This window comes from Zosterops lateralis (assembly GCF_965231275.1).
Source record: "Zosterops lateralis genome assembly, chromosome: 5".
Taxonomy (NCBI): Eukaryota; Metazoa; Chordata; class Aves; order Passeriformes; family Zosteropidae; genus Zosterops; species Zosterops lateralis.
Window position 1 is genome coordinate 11,111,430 of NC_139766.1, and position 17,600 is coordinate 11,129,029.

General features: G+C 42.4%; 1 protein-coding gene across 13 annotated transcripts in view; it reads left to right on the forward strand.

The window, feature by feature from the left end:
• Positions 1 to 2,922: 2,922 nt before the first annotated feature.
• The window catches only part of ABLIM2 (actin binding LIM protein family member 2), a 125,088-nt gene continuing 110,410 nt past the window's right edge, over positions 2,923 to 17,600 (forward strand). For all 13 annotated transcript variants that reach the window (XM_083861882.1, XM_083861889.1, XM_083861891.1 and 10 more), the window contains exon 1: positions 2,923 to 2,990. In XM_083861882.1, the coding sequence (XP_083718008.1) occupies positions 2,975 to 2,990 (16 nt within the window). In that variant the 5' untranslated portion in view covers positions 2,923 to 2,974. The remainder of the gene's footprint in view (positions 2,991 to 17,600) is intronic.

Sequence of the window (17,600 nt, forward strand, 5' to 3'; positions counted from 1 at the left end):
AGTAATGACAGAAGTGGTGCAAAGTGCTGACAGGCCAAAGGCTGACTTTTCAGCCTTTTTCATAGTAGCTGAACAAGCTGATTGCTTTCAAAAATGAAAATCAAGAGATGACTGCCCACTAGCCTGAGACTGGTAACAAGGGGCTGAATATTACAGGGCCCCAAAGACTGTATCTGCCCATTCTCAGGATGGATCATTGTCCTGAAAGATTTGAGCTATTTCCTCTGTAAGACTGAGTGCTCAGTTTAAATTGTTTAGTATAAGCCTTCTTGGCAACTCTTTCTGGATGGTTTCACTTTGACTGTGAAGCCAACAATTTCACCACACTTTTGCTATCAACTAGCAAAAGGTCAGCCTCTCAGAGAAAGAGAAAATGTCTTTCTGGAGAGCAAAGATAGCATCAAATCCAACAGAATTAAAAATAAACTCTGGCAACTATTTTTGCCATAGACCACTCATGCACTGAACTGTGACCTCTTCCCAAGTAATTCTTGCGTCATCTGTGTCATCCATGATACTGAACTATCTCCAAAAGTCATTGAAGCAGGGCTTTTCCTGGATAAGCTTGGAGAAGATAATTTTTAGACAGTAGACCTTTTAAGTGCTGATTACTCCCTTGTTCATTGGTTGGAATAATGGCATCTTACCAGAAGCAGATTGTGATTTTTCCAGTGGTTCACAGGAGCTTTTAATCAAGCTTGTGGCAGGTGGCATTACCCTAAACAAGGGGAAATTTGAAGTCCACACCCTGTTTCTCACAGTGTTTCCTGAGATCTGGCACTGTGTGGGCACTTTGAGCATTTGTGTAGCAACCGTGGTCTTTAAGTTGTCTCTATGACTTGTAGGAAAAACTTCCAAAAACCTCTTGTGGCCCTGGGTTTCTCAATGCAATGAATTATGAAATGCATCCTTCACATGCATTCTCCTTTTGCACTGCCACCCAGCAGAAGGATGAAACTGTCTTTTAACAGCCTTCAAGCCCAAGGCAGTTTCCTCTTTATTACCTCCAATACAGATTGTACACCCACCACATTCAAGATAAGAATTCTGTCTAATTTAGCTTTAAAAGCAACATTTATGCATAGCCACAGGGCTAGTGTCACTAACATCACTCAGAGATTGCCTTGAACTCCTGATGATTATTATATGCAAAGACACTGCATGATTAAAACCAAAGTTGATAATCAAACAATAAAAGTCCAGAACAAATGACAGAAAGTGTCAGATAGCAGCATGGTACTGAAGTTACTAGTCACCCATTTTAAGGAATGACTAACTAGAGTAGGAGTGAAGGGTGGAATCTGATAGAGCAAATTCATAAGTGACACAGAGAAAGTGAACAGGCAATTATATGTTTGCTTTCTCTTCTACTACAAGAATGAGCAGGTATCAAGTAAAACCAGCAAACAGCAGGTCCAAAACAGCAGCAGATAGTTCTTCACACCAGACAGTCTGGCTGTGATATTCCCTGCACAGGATGCTGTAGTTGTTTGAAGTGTGCATGGGTTCAAGCTACAACTGGACAAGACAACAGAAGAAAATCCACAGAAGGTTCTTCTAAACAAAGAACACACATCTGGCTCAGGAAATCCCCATAGCAGATACCCACTGATGGTGGCTGTCAGGAATGGGATGTTACTTGTTTGAATTGCCTGATCTTTTGGCTGCTTGGATTGCAGGTCCACATTCTTCCTGATGTCAGTGATTATGTCCAGGAGCTCCCCATGCACATCAAACAAATGACATAAGAGGCATAAGGTACTGCTATTCTTACACAGGGCCAAGGACCATGATTCTCTACCAAAGTGTGACATGTAAGCACTGCTACAGAGCTCATCTCTCCTCAGTTTCAGGTGTAGGTTGGGAAGGCTGTGTAGGTTTTACGCTTACAACTGTTAATTAAGTTTTAGGCAACTGTCAGTGGAACAGAGAGTAATCATCAAACTGATATTAATGCAAAGTGAGTCTTCACACCCCTATTTCCTCACACTGTTACTGTAACCCCAAGCTGCCCTGAGCCCAGTCTGAACCCAGCATCAGAGCAGCTGTGCAGTACAGCACGCTTATGCAACCAGGCTGGCTGTTTTTGGATTTGTTAAAACAGATGTTTAGGGTTTTTTTAAAAAATTCCATTAATTCTCACGGAAATAAAATAGATTTCCAGACTGATGAAATACTGAGTAAATGGGCATTTAATAAACAAATGGCTTTAATTGTAATTGTGTGCCTTTGTACTTTCAAATCCAAAGGATCAATGAAAGTTCACCTGATCCAGAAACCACTGAACGCTGAACTCTCAGACTTGCTGCCAACACCTTCCGTGCGGGGCTGCGCTGCCGGGGAGTCGGGGCTGCGCTGAGGAACAGCGCGAGCATCCTCATCCTCACTGCCCGGGCGCTCCGGGGCCATGCCCGAGCACCTGTGCACCTCATTGCTCTGCTCGGGCATCAGGCGGGCCGAGGACAGGCGGGACAGGAGAATGCAGAGGAAGATCTCAGCCGCGGGGCGAAGGAGGCCGGAGGGAGCGGTGGCGGCCGGCAGGTGCGGGCGGGCTGCGGCTCCAGCCGAGACCTGGGGAGAACTTTCTGCGGGGCGGGGTGGGGTGGGGGGGCTGCAGCAGCTGTGCCCGCAGAAGCGGCGGGGCCGGAGCCGCCCCCGGCCGCAGCAAGGCACGGAGGGGGATGTAGTCCGCGGGCGGCGGCGCGGGGCTGCCTACACTTCCCAAGGTGCCGTTCCGAGCCGTGCCGAGCCGTGCCGAGCCGAGCCGTGCCGTATCAAGCCGAGCCGAGCCATACCGAGCCGAGCCGAGCCATACCGAGCCGAGCCGAGCCGCGCCGCGGCGGGGCTGCGGGTGGCGGCACCTGGCGCGGGGGCGGAGCGCGGCCCCGCTGCGCGGCGGGCGGGGACGGTGCCGGTGCCGCCCGCGGGTGGCGGTGACGGGCGGCGGCGGCGGCAGCGCTCCCTCCTGCGCGCCATGAGCACCGGCACAGGTAGGCGGGCGCGGGGGGACGGCCGCGACCCCCGATGTTTGGGGGCGACCTTTGCCGCTGCCCGGCTCGGGTCCGGCTCGTTGCCGCGCGGGGTGCGGGCAGCCGGGTAAAAATTGCTCACCTAAAACCACCCGAACATACGAGAATCGGCGTGTGCGCACATCGCGGGGGGAGCTGCCGCAGCCTCGGGCGCTGCCGGAGCCGCGGGCGCTGCCGGGCGGGAGGGGCTGCGGATCCGCCGCGGTGCGGGCGGCGGGACCTGCGCGGGGGCTCCGGCAGAACCGCCCCGCCCCGGGCGAGCCCCGCAGCCCCGGCCGGAGCCCCGCAGGATGGGATGGACCTGCCGTGCCCATCCCCGCGCTGATACCCAGCGGCTCGGGGGGCTCGCCCCGGCCCCGCAGCCGAGGCGCGGTCAGGGCGGCATCGGCCGGTGCCCCGGCCCGCCCGGCATCCCGGGGGGAGCACACGGCTTGGCGGACGGGGATGTTTGGGTTAAAAGCCCGGCCTTTTCAGCTGGCCGAGATACTGTGGTGATAGAGAAGGTGGATATTAGGGATGTGCCACGGAGCCCAAGCTAGGATTGCCGCCTGGAGGAATACACTTACCAGGGCAATACGAAAGTAATTTATCCTGTGATACGTGCAGGATTTGAGAACTGACTTGCAACTGGATTTTTTTAGCGTTTCATCTGCGTTGTGTGTCGGCGGGAGGTGGTCACTTCAGAGCACAGCTGATCGCACAATATTACAGTCCTTAAGGCAGATGCAGGGCTGTGCACAGGGGAGAGGGGGACTGTCGGACTTGGTTGTGTATTTCGTTTCTGAGGGTAACTGTAGTGCTAAATATAAGCTCTGCCACAACAACAGGGAGAGGCTGAATAGCTACAATTATGTGGTGACTGTGTATGTCAACATGCTTAATCATACCACATCCTCACAGCGAGCCAAGGGGGAGCCTGCTGCAAACAGAACAGAGAGCTCCCGGTTAGGGCAGTGAGTGACCTGGGGTCAGGCACCTGCTGCAGATTTCAGCTGAAAACCTGCTCTGGCATTTCCTCATGTTTGTTGATGGTGTAAGTGCTCTCATGTGTGCTGATTGTTCACGGTCTCATATGGTCTGTGGGTGAAACACGTACTACCAGCAGGCAGGTCCTCTCTGTGAAAGTGCCCAGGCCAAGGCAGGTGAGAGCAAAGCATGTGTTGCAGCATGTTTGAACTACGATAGAAATCCCATGTCTGTTTCCCATCTTTAAACAGCATCGACATAGTTAACAGGGATGGTGACATCTCCTTTGGCACTGGTGAAATGCCAATACAGAATCTTTTCCTTGGTCGTCTGGCTGTAATTTTGAGCTGAAGAATATGAAATACTGAGAAATGTTTAAATTCTATTGGGGTAGAACTGAGCCTGGTAGAGAAAATATTAGAGTCCAAATTTGTCTCTATATAATATTTTAAATGTCAATTAAATACATTCTTAAGTTATAAACCCAGTAGAAAAGTTAGTGCAGAGAAGACTTGACACAATTCTATCTCAGTAATTGCTTCAAACACAGCGTAAATTAAATAGCAAAAATGAACAGTGCCAAGATAAAAATAACATCCTGGGAAAAAAGAGAGTGGAAAAAAACCCCGAGAGTTCTTAGGTCTCATTTGAAAGAATAACTGGCAGTTTTAGGAGTTTTGGTTTTAAGTATAGGGTTAGCTTTGATCTTTCCAGATTTTGATTTTGTGTGGGCTATGTAAACAACGTGCAATCAATTTTCATGATAAATTAAATGTGAGGAGCCCATATCTACTCAGTAAAATCAATGGAAATTTTCCATTAACATTGACGGGGCAAGTAGTGTACAACAAATTCCGTGCCATGGTTTCTTTAAAATTGCTGTTCCCAAAAGATTTCCACCAAAATTACTATGCAAAGGCTTTAATTCAAAGTTTGCTGTTTACTGTAACAGGAAGATATTTCTGGTTCTGCAAAGAAAACAAGGGTGCAGTGGGGTGTTAAAATCAACCCCACACAAGATCCAACAAATTGCTGCATAGTTTGGTAACCTAGGAGAAATCCCCAATATTTCTTTTACCCTTGAGATGGAACAAACCATTGTGGGTCTGTCTTATTAGTCCAGAAACTTTTGCTCAGTCTGTGTCCCCTCTTGTGCCAGGGCAACACATCATTCGCTGTCTGTATCAAGAGGGTTTAGGCAGTGCTGTGGCACTGCTTTGCCACTTTAGCCATAAGATTTGGCATTAGATATAGAAATGCTTATGTTTGGTAAATCTGATGTAGTTTGTAATATATTGATATAGGTAATACAATTTAAAGTGGTTCAATAGTACATGCACTGAGCTATTGTCCTGATGAATGGACTGCAGACTCATGCTATAATTTTAAATCTAGAAAGCCTATGATCATCTGGTATGGTAAGACACAGCTTAGATGCATTATTACATATGTTGTAATTAGGTTTTTCCACACATTTTTTTCCTCAGCTGTCTTTTATATACTTACCATTGGTCTTGGCTGAAACTATTTCTAAGGAGGAGCCTATTCACTGCTTTTTGTGCCTGGGACGTTTACATGAAATATTTGTGCTTTTAGAATACTAAAGGTACTTTTAAGAGTTTATAATATGGTTTTCAGTGTAATAATTCAGTTCTTTGCCATCTTGAAATCATAGCAAGAAGAACAGAATAGGTTAAATATTTGAGATTGGGAAAATGAGGTTCTCTTCAATTCCCAGAAATAGGGTAACATGATGTCTACTATATAAGTGCAAAAAGGGAATCACAGAGCTAATTACATACTAGGTGAGTTATCTTAGATTAGATTAAATTAAATGTCATGACACAAATTCACACGGCTATTTAGTCTTTAAACTATTATATTAAAGGGACAATTTGGTTGCATGGATCAGAGGACAGCTAATCGAGTGTCACAGCCCAAATGGAGCAGGAATGTAGTGGCTCTGGTTACAAAAGAGGTTACTCAGGTTGGTCACACAGGGTCCAGCTCAGCTGGGAGATGATTAATTCCTTTTCAAAGTTCACATGCAACTGTGCTGATAAGACTCCTCCCTAGAGACAATAGTTATGATTGTTCCAGACTGTGCCATATTTTATACTTAGATACAGCATTTTTCTTTCAGCCCTTCATTCTGAGCACTAGTAAAAGAGCATTGAATTACCAGAGGAGCACCAGGAGGTCAGCTTGCTTTGGAGTTTGCCAGCTAATGAACATGTTCACCTTATAAGATGCAATCCTACTTAAATCATAATTAAACAAAAGTAGAACTACTTCATTTCATTACCATTTTACCCAAGTTTCTCTGAGAAAATAAACAACTACATATATTTCCTGATGGTATTTTCTTCCTCTGAAGTTGAATTGCAAAGACTCTATTTAATTTCTTAGACTGTAAAAAACCAGAAAGCTGTATCTTGGGATTTGTTAAGGTTTGGGGGATTCTTTACAGCTCTTAAAAATGGTTTCAGCTCAGTGTATGTGTCTTTTAAATGGCAGCATGTTCTTGGATAGTGGAAACACTCAGCACAGTTAGGAGAGGGTGAAGTAGTTCAGAAGAGATTCTCAGGTGATGTCACAGTCACATCAGCTGGTAAGTCCTGACTGCAGGACATCCTGTCTCCCAGTGGCCTTCACATGCTGCCTGAAAGCTGCAGCCTGTCTCTGGAAAGGTGGCTAGCTCTGCTTAACAAAATTCAGATATTTCAGGCTTTCTGTATGAGGTCTCCTTGCCCAGTTGCCTGTTTTCAGTGCAGGAAATGTCCAGTGCTGAGCACCCTTCTGGGCTGGTGTCTGTTCTCATCTCACTGCCCCTGCAGTACCATGTACAAGTAGTATGCTCTCAGTTTTGCTCCTCAGGATGTTATTCCTTATGTACTTAATCACCAATAACTATCTTTGACATAAAAACATAGAGGGCTGAGAAATGTAGAGAAAATTGAGAAATACAAGCGTGACTACTTGAGGTAACTTTTATCTCTCTTTCTCTGTGCAGTGGGATGGCCAACATTCAAGAAGAAATAAAGAAATCCTGATTTTAGTTTTGCTCAATTTCACAAACAATTTCCCTCTAACTACACAAATTTAGCCTTTAGTATTGGAAACTCCTCTCTCCTGTAAATTGTAAGCTCACTACAACATTCTCCAGTCCTGCAGGGGTTTGCTGATGCCATTAACTCACCTTTGGACCTTGGGTTCTCCATCCAAGCACCCAGCACTCACAATAATGAATTAAACATATTTGTTCTAAAAGGCCTTGTGCTGTATGGGGCTGTTATAAATAGAGCTCTGGAAGTGCCAGGATGAAAAAGGGCCCAGGCAGCAGAGCTGGGTCTCTGCACAAGCCCAGCATCAGATAGAGGGCAGTGCATGGGCCTTGGAGATTATGGTACAATTTGCTGACTTACTTTCTGCATCCTTAAATATAACCTTAAGGCAAACATTTCTGAATTTAGATTATTCCTTGTGTCAAGATCCATTAGCAGCGTGTCAAGGTCCATAGCTGTTACTGTCTGAAACGATGGAATGTTTTTTTTCACAGCTTATTAGTTGATGTTCGTGCTCTGAAATCTAGATGGAGTATTTTTTTTTTTTTCTATGAAATGTGGTTATTTTTTTCTTCATTTCAGACAAGAAACGTGAGATCAGTAAAAACTTTGTTCAGTGAATATTTCTGTAGCTTTAGGAGACATTTTTTCCCTTTCTCTGTAAAATCAAGTCCTTCTACTGGCATTAGTCAAATTGATAATTAACTATATTTTGAAGAATCTCCTGATCTTATAGGGCAAAATTCTTGATCTGTAGATGAAAGAAAACAAAGTCTAAATGCAGTTGGCCATGAAAAATACACATTCCTGAATTGCAAGAGATCACTAGTGATGTTTTGAAAATACTTCAATGTTCTTAATTAGGTTTTTTTCTGTTTTTTTCTACTTAGAAACTGTTATTTTTAGGTTTAAGTAATGCTGTCATTGTAAAACAGTAACAGATTGCAGTTTCTCCTCATGGTGGATATGAAGAACAAGTGTGTAATCTTGGTTGTTACTGTGTAGTAGCTGCTCACAGATACAGCATCCAGTTCCTTGGGAAGTTTTCAAGTACCTCTTCTGTCAGTTCATTTCTAGCATGAGGCACTATGATATTTCAGAAGAGGATGAAATATGGTTCTTCCTCTTTGGTTTTGCCAAGTTCATTTGGGCTTCGGTGGGAAAAAAATCGCTCACCTGCACTTGGTGAAATTCATAGTAAAGAAAGAGTTAAAGTTCGATGCATATCATATGAAGAACAAGCCACAGAACCTGTTCTGCTTAAGTGTCATGCAAGAGCTCTTGTCACTTTAAAAAATAGGTCATATACTTCCTTCTCCTCCTAAGTATATGACTTAGAGATTATATGACATAGAGTATGTGGCTTAGGATAAAGGGAATTTCAGAAGTGATTCATGAGACAGTTTACTAGCTGATGTCTAAATATATACTGGGATCTTCTCTGCTGAGCAACTCTGAGTGGGACTGGATGAATGGGCAGCCTTGTATTCAAGGATTCATTTGGAGAGTTTTTGAACAGAGACCACTTTGGTTTTTTCTTGACTTATTTTTACCTCTGTCAGGAGAGTTTACTGAGGTACATTTGCAAATCCTAGATTGCTGTAAATTTTGCAGTTTAAAATAATGTGAATGCTCTAGAAGTCATGAAAAAATAGTTTTATGGTTTCCTTTTTGCTTTTGTTCCGTTACCATCCCTTGCTTTGCTCTATTTACAAGTTCTTGCCCTCTCTTTTCCTGATGGTGTTCTCAGTATTGCAAACTCAGCTGCAAGTCAAACAGGCTTTTCTGTTCTTTACCTTGCAAGAGCCCACTGAGGATATTTGATTGAGTTCAGCTGCAAAGTTTGGCTTTATGGAGCCTTGCAGGGTTTTCTGTGGTCTTTCCTTTGGCTTTGCAGCATGAAGGCAATCGTTCGGTCACAGTTTTAGATGCAACTCAGATACAGAGGATCTAATCTTAAAGGTCACATATAAAGCTGTGTACTGATACCAAAGGAAGCCATAGAAATGGCTGTGTTGCCACTATTACCCTTGATGAGAGGAAGATGGGAATGGAAAAGGGTTTGCAGCCAAATGCCTTAGCTGGGACACAAGGCAGTTGGGAACAGCTGGGGCTGCGTATGCCTGTACCGCGCGTCTGGCACTGGCTCCAGCACCTCACCCCTGCGACTCGCACATATGCTCTCTGTTCTGCTGTCTGTTAACCTGGCTGCAAGTCAGCCTTGCCAATTGCAGGGTTTCTGCCTGTGCTCTGAGCCTTGGTTTGCTTGGCAGCTCCTGCCCTGGTCAGACTAAACTCAACCCTGTGCTCTGCCACTGGCTTCAGGCATTGACAGAAACATTCCTGGACGCAGGTGGTGGGTAAATAGTGGTGATAAGGGAGGGGAGTTGCTTGACACTGGCCTTTCCGTGACTAATAGTGTAACTCAGCTGTGATGTTCCCACCCACTTGTGTTCCCATCCACTCCAACAAAGTGGACCTACCAAGGTTGGTGCTGTGAGGATGATGGGGGATGCTGCTGTGCATTTCTCTTGAGAGTGTGGCAAGCAGGGAGAGGGGATGGAGAGGTTTGCTCTTGATCCACCTGGAGAAGAGAAGGCAAGACAAGACAGAGGGGTATTGAATCCCCCTGATGGGTGGGTGAAGGAGAAATGAAGCCAAGCTCCTCTCACAAAGGCATAGAAAAAGGTCAAGAAGCAACAGTCAGAAAGAGTAGCAGAAGTTTGAGCTGGTTGTAAGGAAAAGTAAAATCCCAGTGAAAGTGCTTGAACCCAGGAGGGAACCAAGGAGGGTAGTAGTGGGGCTATGAAATCTCCAGCCTCTGAGATTTTCAAAATTTAATAGGCCAGGTTGCTCTAGCACTTGCCAAACTGAAGATTGACCTGCAGTCAGCTGGATCTCTGGGCATCTGGTCCAAAGTTTTTGGTGCGTGTCTGAAACTGCCCTTAACTGTGACTATAAAGCATCTGTTGTGCTGCTACAGAGATCCAAAGGCAGATTAATCTTGAATGTTTTGTGTGGCCATTTACCAACCAATCTTCCTGGACATGTTTTGATGGCTCATTCCTGCCTTGGAAAATTGGAGGAAAACTAGTGTCAACTGCATGTACGGACATTGGTAAGCTTTCCTGAAACAGGCCCCATGGAGAAACAGGGTTAAGTATCACAAATCTGTTCAATAATTGCCTAAAGATGCAGACCTGTCCTGGGGTTATGTATGTGCAGCTGCAGAGCCTGTCCTCAACTGGCACATGGAGTTTGGTGTGAAGATCTGGCTTTTCAACTGCTGAGACCTTGAGAAGGTCTAAGTATCCTCATCCATGGGTGAGATAACTGTGAACTGCAGTGTTTTGTCTCTTTGAAACCAGGGCATTTATTTATGTGCTTTTGTACAGAATTAGGTGCAATCATTCCAGCATCTTTGTTCTAATAGCCACAGATTTGCATGGTACCAAACTAAGGTAACAAGCATCTCACAGATTGCCTTAATGTGTTGCCAGTGAGAGCATAACCAAAGCTTTTCTAGCATCTTCTTTGCAGCTTCTGTCTGTATGAGCCATGAGACCTTTAGTAATAAAACACAATAGATTGTGTTTCAATTTGCTGACATTTGTTGTCATTATTTCAGATCATTAGACTGTACCAGCTCAGATTGAATGTTTGTGTGGTCCAATAGCTTGTTTCCAGCTGTGCCCATTGTCCTGACCTGGGAACTAATGATGACATGGCTGTGTCCATCTTGGTCTTATATGTTTTTCAAGATGATACTAAGGGATCATCACTGCAGATGATGAATTTTAGCTGCTTTTTGGTAGTGTGGCCTAAATCTCATTGAATGGAGAAAGCCAACTTAACGAAGTTCTATTTATATTTTAATAGAATTACCCACTGACACTGCTGTAGATTTGGTTGTCTATATTATTAATAGGATTTGACCTAAGACTAAAGCCTAGGTTGTGCTGAGAACCCTTAACTTCCATTACTGCTAAACTTTGGGGTTAAGTCATCTTTCTGGTCTGAAAGCATATGATACATTTTCAGAAAAACTGCTGAAGCAATAGGCACGTTTTGCATTTCTTTCCATAGATCTATAATTTTAACTTGTGATACGCTTGATTTTTTTTCCCAAGGTCAAAGCTGGCTTTTGATGGGAACCACTCAGACTGTGTCCTGTGAAGTTTATGAGATTGATGTTAGGGGAGTGCTGCCAGCTCTGAGGAAATGCTCGGCTGAGCGTTTTGTGTCTTGTCTCTGAAGCACATAAGGTCTACATAGATCTAGAAGCGTGCCATAGTCGTGCCTATTTTAGAAAGCAGCAAACAGCACGAGCTGCAAATTTACGTTGGCAGAAGAAGCCTGGCTGTTAAGCTAAAGCTGTCAGAAACTGTCACAGCATTGGTTGGATGCTTGATTTACCTGTCCTGCTAAGAATTAAAAAGACAAAGCTTCACAGAGCCTTTCTAAATACAAGGCTAAATAATATTTTTGGAAACATATAGAAATCCTGTATATTGGAGGCAGTCCCAGCTTCCATCCTAGTAATTTTGCTATCATATATGTGTTTTGTATGGTCAGTGATTATGTATTTATTAGAGTGATAGGTTCTTTCAGTATAGCTGTTTGCACTGTGGGCATCAAAAAGCACAATTTTTTCAGTTCTGAATTCCATCTTTAATTCTATTTACTTACATGAACTATTTTTTAGACACTGCCTAAGTTATGGGTCAAATTCAGTTGCTAAACCATCTAATCCTCTCTTACTTCCTGTATAAGTGGTTGTTTTCACTCATGTATCTCAATACTGAGTTGCTTGCAAAAGCAGAAATGTGTGCTTTCAAGACAGTAAAAGAGATTGAACCTATCACTTCTCCTGATAGTCCATTATTTCTATGCTAGTTACACTGTGTGCTTAGAAGATGCTGTACTGGTTTATTGTTTTTGTAATAAAAATATAATAAAAATAAAAAAATAATTTTCCTTTTTCCCTAAGTGAACCTGTGAATCTATTTTAAGGAGTTGCACATCCATTGTTAGTTAGAGAGAGCTTAGCAGTGGGTAAACAACAAACCTTGTCATTTTAAAGGAAGATTCCAACCCTTAGCTTGCCTTGTGGCTCGGTGCTGTGGATCTGGAAGGCAGATCATGTCTCTTGTGCTGGAAGGCAAAAGACTGTAATTTAGATAGCCCCTGTGAATTTTCTAGGGAAATCATTGTAACTTTGCTGTGGGGAAAAAAAATCTTACATGGACATTATTTCCATTGCATTGATACTATGGTACCATGAAGAATTAACACTTACTAAAGAGCCAGATTGGTCACAGGCTACCTGGCATTTCACCTTGGCAGCTCTTTGTAGTGCTGGAGCAGTGGGGAGGGAACACTTTGGGTGGGCAGTAGGAGCTGCATGTCCACAAAACCATTGCACTGACCCATAAACAAATCACCCTACATGTTCCTCTCCTTCGTGTCTCTAGCTTCCAACATGGCTCTTGACTCTCACTGTCAGTGTTAAAATCTCTTTTTATCAATTTATTTCGACTTTTTATTGCATATGTTTCTTTGTAAGCATCCTGAAATGGTATGGCTTCAAGAAAGCAATAATGCAATAAATTATTGGAAAACTTTTAAATACAAATAATGACATTATTATGGTAATTGCTATTATATTAATATTCCCTGTATTTTTTTTCTGACTACAGTTTATATAGTGTGTAAACTCTTGGGAGGAGATGTCTCTGGCTTTGTCATAGGCAAACAATTGTACTGTTTTTAATCCCAAACTAAAAGGTAACATCTTATTTTTAGGAAAATTTTGCCATATTTTGCAGGAGCCCCTTCCTTTTTTGGTAGGATGTATCACATTTATAGTCTCTGATGTCAGGGTTTCTTTTTGGTAGAATTTCATTATGGTATGTTGGTGCTCATATTTTTGTAAATATATTTAGCTTTCTAATAGTATTTTTTGTCAATTGACTGCAAAACTCTCACAAGAGAAGGAGATTTGCTTGTGCATGCAGAACTGAGAAGAGATTTTTGACTTGTGTTGGATAGGATTAGTCAAGAGAAGAAAAGTCTGAAATACAAAAGTCTGAATTAAATGTTCCTTCTGTTAGGTCATTCTGACTTTACATGTCTGACTTAATACATTTCGGATTATTTTTGGCATTGGAATGAGTGGCTGACATTTGTCTGTAGATGTAAGAAAGGAAAATAAAAGGTTAATTTGTTTGCCATTTTCCCCTAAGTTTTGAAAATAATATCTGGTCCTTAGCTTGTCCAGTGGCTCAAGGAAGGAGGGAAGAGTAGGGCTTGAGAAAACCAACTGCAACAAAGCCAGTTCCCTGCTGCTAACTCCGTGCCCCTGGCAGCCTAAATATTCCTGCCCTTGATTTTTGTTCCTCTCTGGATCGTATCCATGAGGAGATTTCATTTCAAAAAGAAACCAAGATTGCAATGGATGTCACCCATCAGATAAAACTGCACATGTAAAATACTTTAAAAAACCCCAAAACCTAGAACCTAACCCTGGAGCTTTGTGAGTTTTCTTGTTTTTTTTTTTTCATGGTAGGAAAAGGCAGCATGTGCTGGCACCCAGGCTGTGAGCGTGCAGCCCCACCAAGGAATCTCTGCAGCCCACAGTGACGCCTGTCCCAGCAGACCCCTGCCAGCAGCTGTCACTGTCACTTGCCAGTTCTTTAAAGCTCTTTAAAGGTGGCATAATGTGGCAAAGAGATAACGTGCAGCTTTTTCCTCTAGAGACAGGCTTAAGTTAATATTTCCCCAAAGGCCATTGTTATGGATAAGTGCAGGAAAGTGGAAAAGCTCTGGATTTCTCTCTGCTCACCCATCTCCCTTTCCCAGCTGGGTAGGGAAGCTGGGGTTTGAGGCAACTTTCCAGTTTTTCGGTTTCTGCAGCTTTCATCAGTTACAATCACATGGATTCAATAGGTAATTTAGAAAATATTTGTGATCCATTCCAGGTCAAACTGATAGCACATGTCAGCTTTTGTGACCAGTGACCTGAAAGCTAAGTTGTTGGGATGAAGATTATTTCAGTTCTGAGGGCTGTTACTGTATCAAGCTTCTTTACTGAGTATGTTTGTGTAGATAAAGGGAACCTGCTCCAAGCCACACATGGCGCTCCTCTTCAACAGACACTGAGACAGCCAAGTTCATCTTAAAAAAATCTGACCAAAGTGCACCGTGCTGATTGTGTCCTATTGGTCTCTTTTTGGAAGCATCAGATTTGTTTGTTCATTTGTTTGTCAGCAGGTTTTGATGATTTCATCCTTGCAGAAGAGTGTCACTTCTGGTATAATTTAATTGTTGGGGGAAAAGCATATACATAATGAGAACTGTTCCAAGGAGAGGTGGAACAGACCACGTTAGGGATGCCTGCTGGGGACCAGCACAGGGTGGTTATGAAGAACTGCTGCTGAACACACACCTTCCAGCTTTTTTTGTTTTTAGAAGCCTTTTGATGACATTTGGCTTTTGTTCCAGAGGTGTCTCACAGTGGGTTGTGCCTGCACCCGTTGTGCAATGGGCCATTGCAATCTCAGTGGGGAGTGGCTGTTTGCCCACCATCAAGTTAGATGAGTCTGCTGTACAGAAAAATGCAGACAGGTGTTTCTTTGCAGGAATTCCTCAATGTCATACAACATTATGCTTTAACTGGGTTTACAAGTCCAGAAGCACATTTCAGAAGCTGTATTTTTAGAAGTGCACTCCACAATTTTGATTTTACATCACAGTTTAAGAGGTTCATGAGGGTTATTTGCAGAGCTGTTGACATGACCCTGCTGTTGAAGCAGCAGCCAGCCCTGCAGTGCCTGTAGGAAGGGCCTGTCATAGTGCAATGCCTAACCCAGGTCAACAGGGTGAGGCACTGGCAAACTAAATGTGTCTTACTTGTGCCCAGAGTCTCCAGAAACCAGAAGTGCTAATGCAAGGGATGCTGACTTATCAAAGGGCTGCAGCTACATGCAAGAGGATTATTTTTGCTAATACATGCTTAGGGTTTGTCAGGCTAATAAGGCTCTGCAACATCTCTTGTGAATGCACAGAAAAGTTCAGTAGACTTCATATTGCTTCTTCAGTTTGAAATGTGCAGCATTCATCTTTACAGCTTGGAATTCCTCATTTGTACTGCTCATCATAATGTTTTAAAAATTATTCTAAAATTGATTCCTTAAAAGTTTTTGAGATTAATAATCTTCAGGCTCATCAATAGTCATACTGTCATGTATAATCCTATTGAAGCATAAGGAACTATGTATTTATATAGGAAATAAAACTTCATTCTGTAGTTATTAAAATCTGCTCTTACCTTAGAATTAAAATTTTGAAGAATATTTTTTGAAAAAGTTTGATTCAAATTAGAATATTTAGATATCAGATTTTAATACTATTACTCAGAGACCCATTGCAAATATAGCTTTGGTCCGCTTTCTTATGCAGACACAGAAATTAAGCTGTTATTCCTTAAAGTTAAACCCCCAGAGCTGCTTCATTTATGAATTATTGTGCTGCATATTGTTAACAGAATATATTATACTGAAAGTTTTATCTGCATCTGTCCTTTGTAATTTAATGCAAATAAATTGTAGATAAAATATCCCAGGACATTAAATGTTTATTTGTGATAATAGTGATGTTTATTCAGCTTGAGGAAACTGGAGGTGAAGTTAAGAGTAAGTACACTTAAAAGAAAGCAAGAAAACAGATTTTAATTATTATTTAAATAAGCAAACAAGTCTAAAATAAAATAATTAAAGATTGCTGTAGGTTACTGCAGTGGTACATTAACATACTAAACTATTTAGAGTGTGACACATTTTCCACATCAGAATTAAACAAATAGCAGCTTAATGTGTTAAGTCATTTCAGTGACATCTGCTCTGTCAGTTGCCTACAGGCTGGAAAATGAGGTATTACAGCAAAAGAGTCACAGATGGATCCAGCAGCTCAGGATTTGCTCCAAGTGATGAAGGGCTTGGGGCCAGTTCTGGATCCCTTGGTACCAGCCATGTTGGTGAGATGCTTTTGGCCCTGCCTTCATTTGGTACAAGATGCTCAGCTGTGGGCATTGTCACCACTGTCCTGTTTCCCCCAGTACAGCCAAAAAATTGGTGAGTGGAACAAAGTGCCCATTTTTGCCATTTGCAAGAGGAATATCACTTGCTCGGGGGGTATTTTTCTCTTCTTTTTTCCTGAATATTTTTTCCTTTCCTTGACTGGTGAGTGGGAACTGCCCTGCCAGCTCTTCCCAACACCCTGGGAAGATTACTTCAAACCAAAACTCATGTGATTGGTGTTCCCTCTCCAAAGCAAGGTATTACAGTGTATCTCTAGGACTTAAAATAAGTAAATATGTGTATTTTGTATTTTTAAAAAATACTATAGTATCATCAATTTACTAGAGAGTATACAAGCAGAAACCAAAACCTTATGCATATCTCTGAGATCTATAAATTAGGCCATATACATGCACAAGAACATTAAGGGAAAAATCACAAGCAGTGGCATCCATAATCATAAGTTGGAATGGAAATTGGAGCCTCTTTTTTACCATTTGCATTTTGTTTATGTTGTTCATACTGGAAAGGGATTAGAAGACTTTCTCGAATGTTAAAAACTTTTAACCTTTTTCTGCAACTATGACAACTAGAACCAAATTAATCTAATAAAAAACTGAAGAACAGATTGCTGCACAGTCACATATCTCTGAGGGATGGTACTTAATTTAAAACAACAAGTATTTCAAGGCTGTGATAGAACTTCGAGGCTTAACAATACTTCTTATATTGCAGTCAAAACTCCCAGAGCTCCCATATGGAAGAGTCAGCCAAAATTCACAGTGCAGCCAGATTAGCAGTGTTAATCACATTGCCTGTTCTTTACATTGCAAGGAACCTGGGCACGGTGTAGGAGCTGGAAACTGAATGCCTGTGTAGTAATGCCTGTGATCCTGAGAATATATTGTTAGGCGGGATTGGTATTTATTGTCTCAGCAAAATCTCTACTTCTAAGGCAAATTGCAGTGTCAAATGTGTAACTTTCTAGGCTGCCTTGGTTTCTTTGTATGTTTGGTCCGTGCATAGATTTAAAAACTGTTTGGCTGTTGTGTTTCTGGTGGGATCACCAATGTCACTGTGTATCTAATATTTGGTTGTAGGGTCAGTTCTCAGGTTAGGCTGCTGCAAATCTACATATTTGTTGTGGCTGATAACACTGTGGGATAAAAAATTAATTATGATGTTTATATCTAAAAGAAAGGCATTTATTTAGCCATTTAAACATGAGTATAATATTAGTTTCTATTATTTTAGAATCCAAAAGCTAAAAAGGTCTAAAGCTTCATGTTCAGATGAGAAATGTTGACACCCCCCTCGGGGCATTCCAAGTTCCCTTATGGCAGATCCAGACAGAAGAGTTTTGGTTTGTTACTTATGATACATGATACTATGATGGAAGATGGCTGTGTAAAAGAAACTGGATGGGCAAGATGCTGTGAGTTAAAGGTGTTCAGCAGCACTGA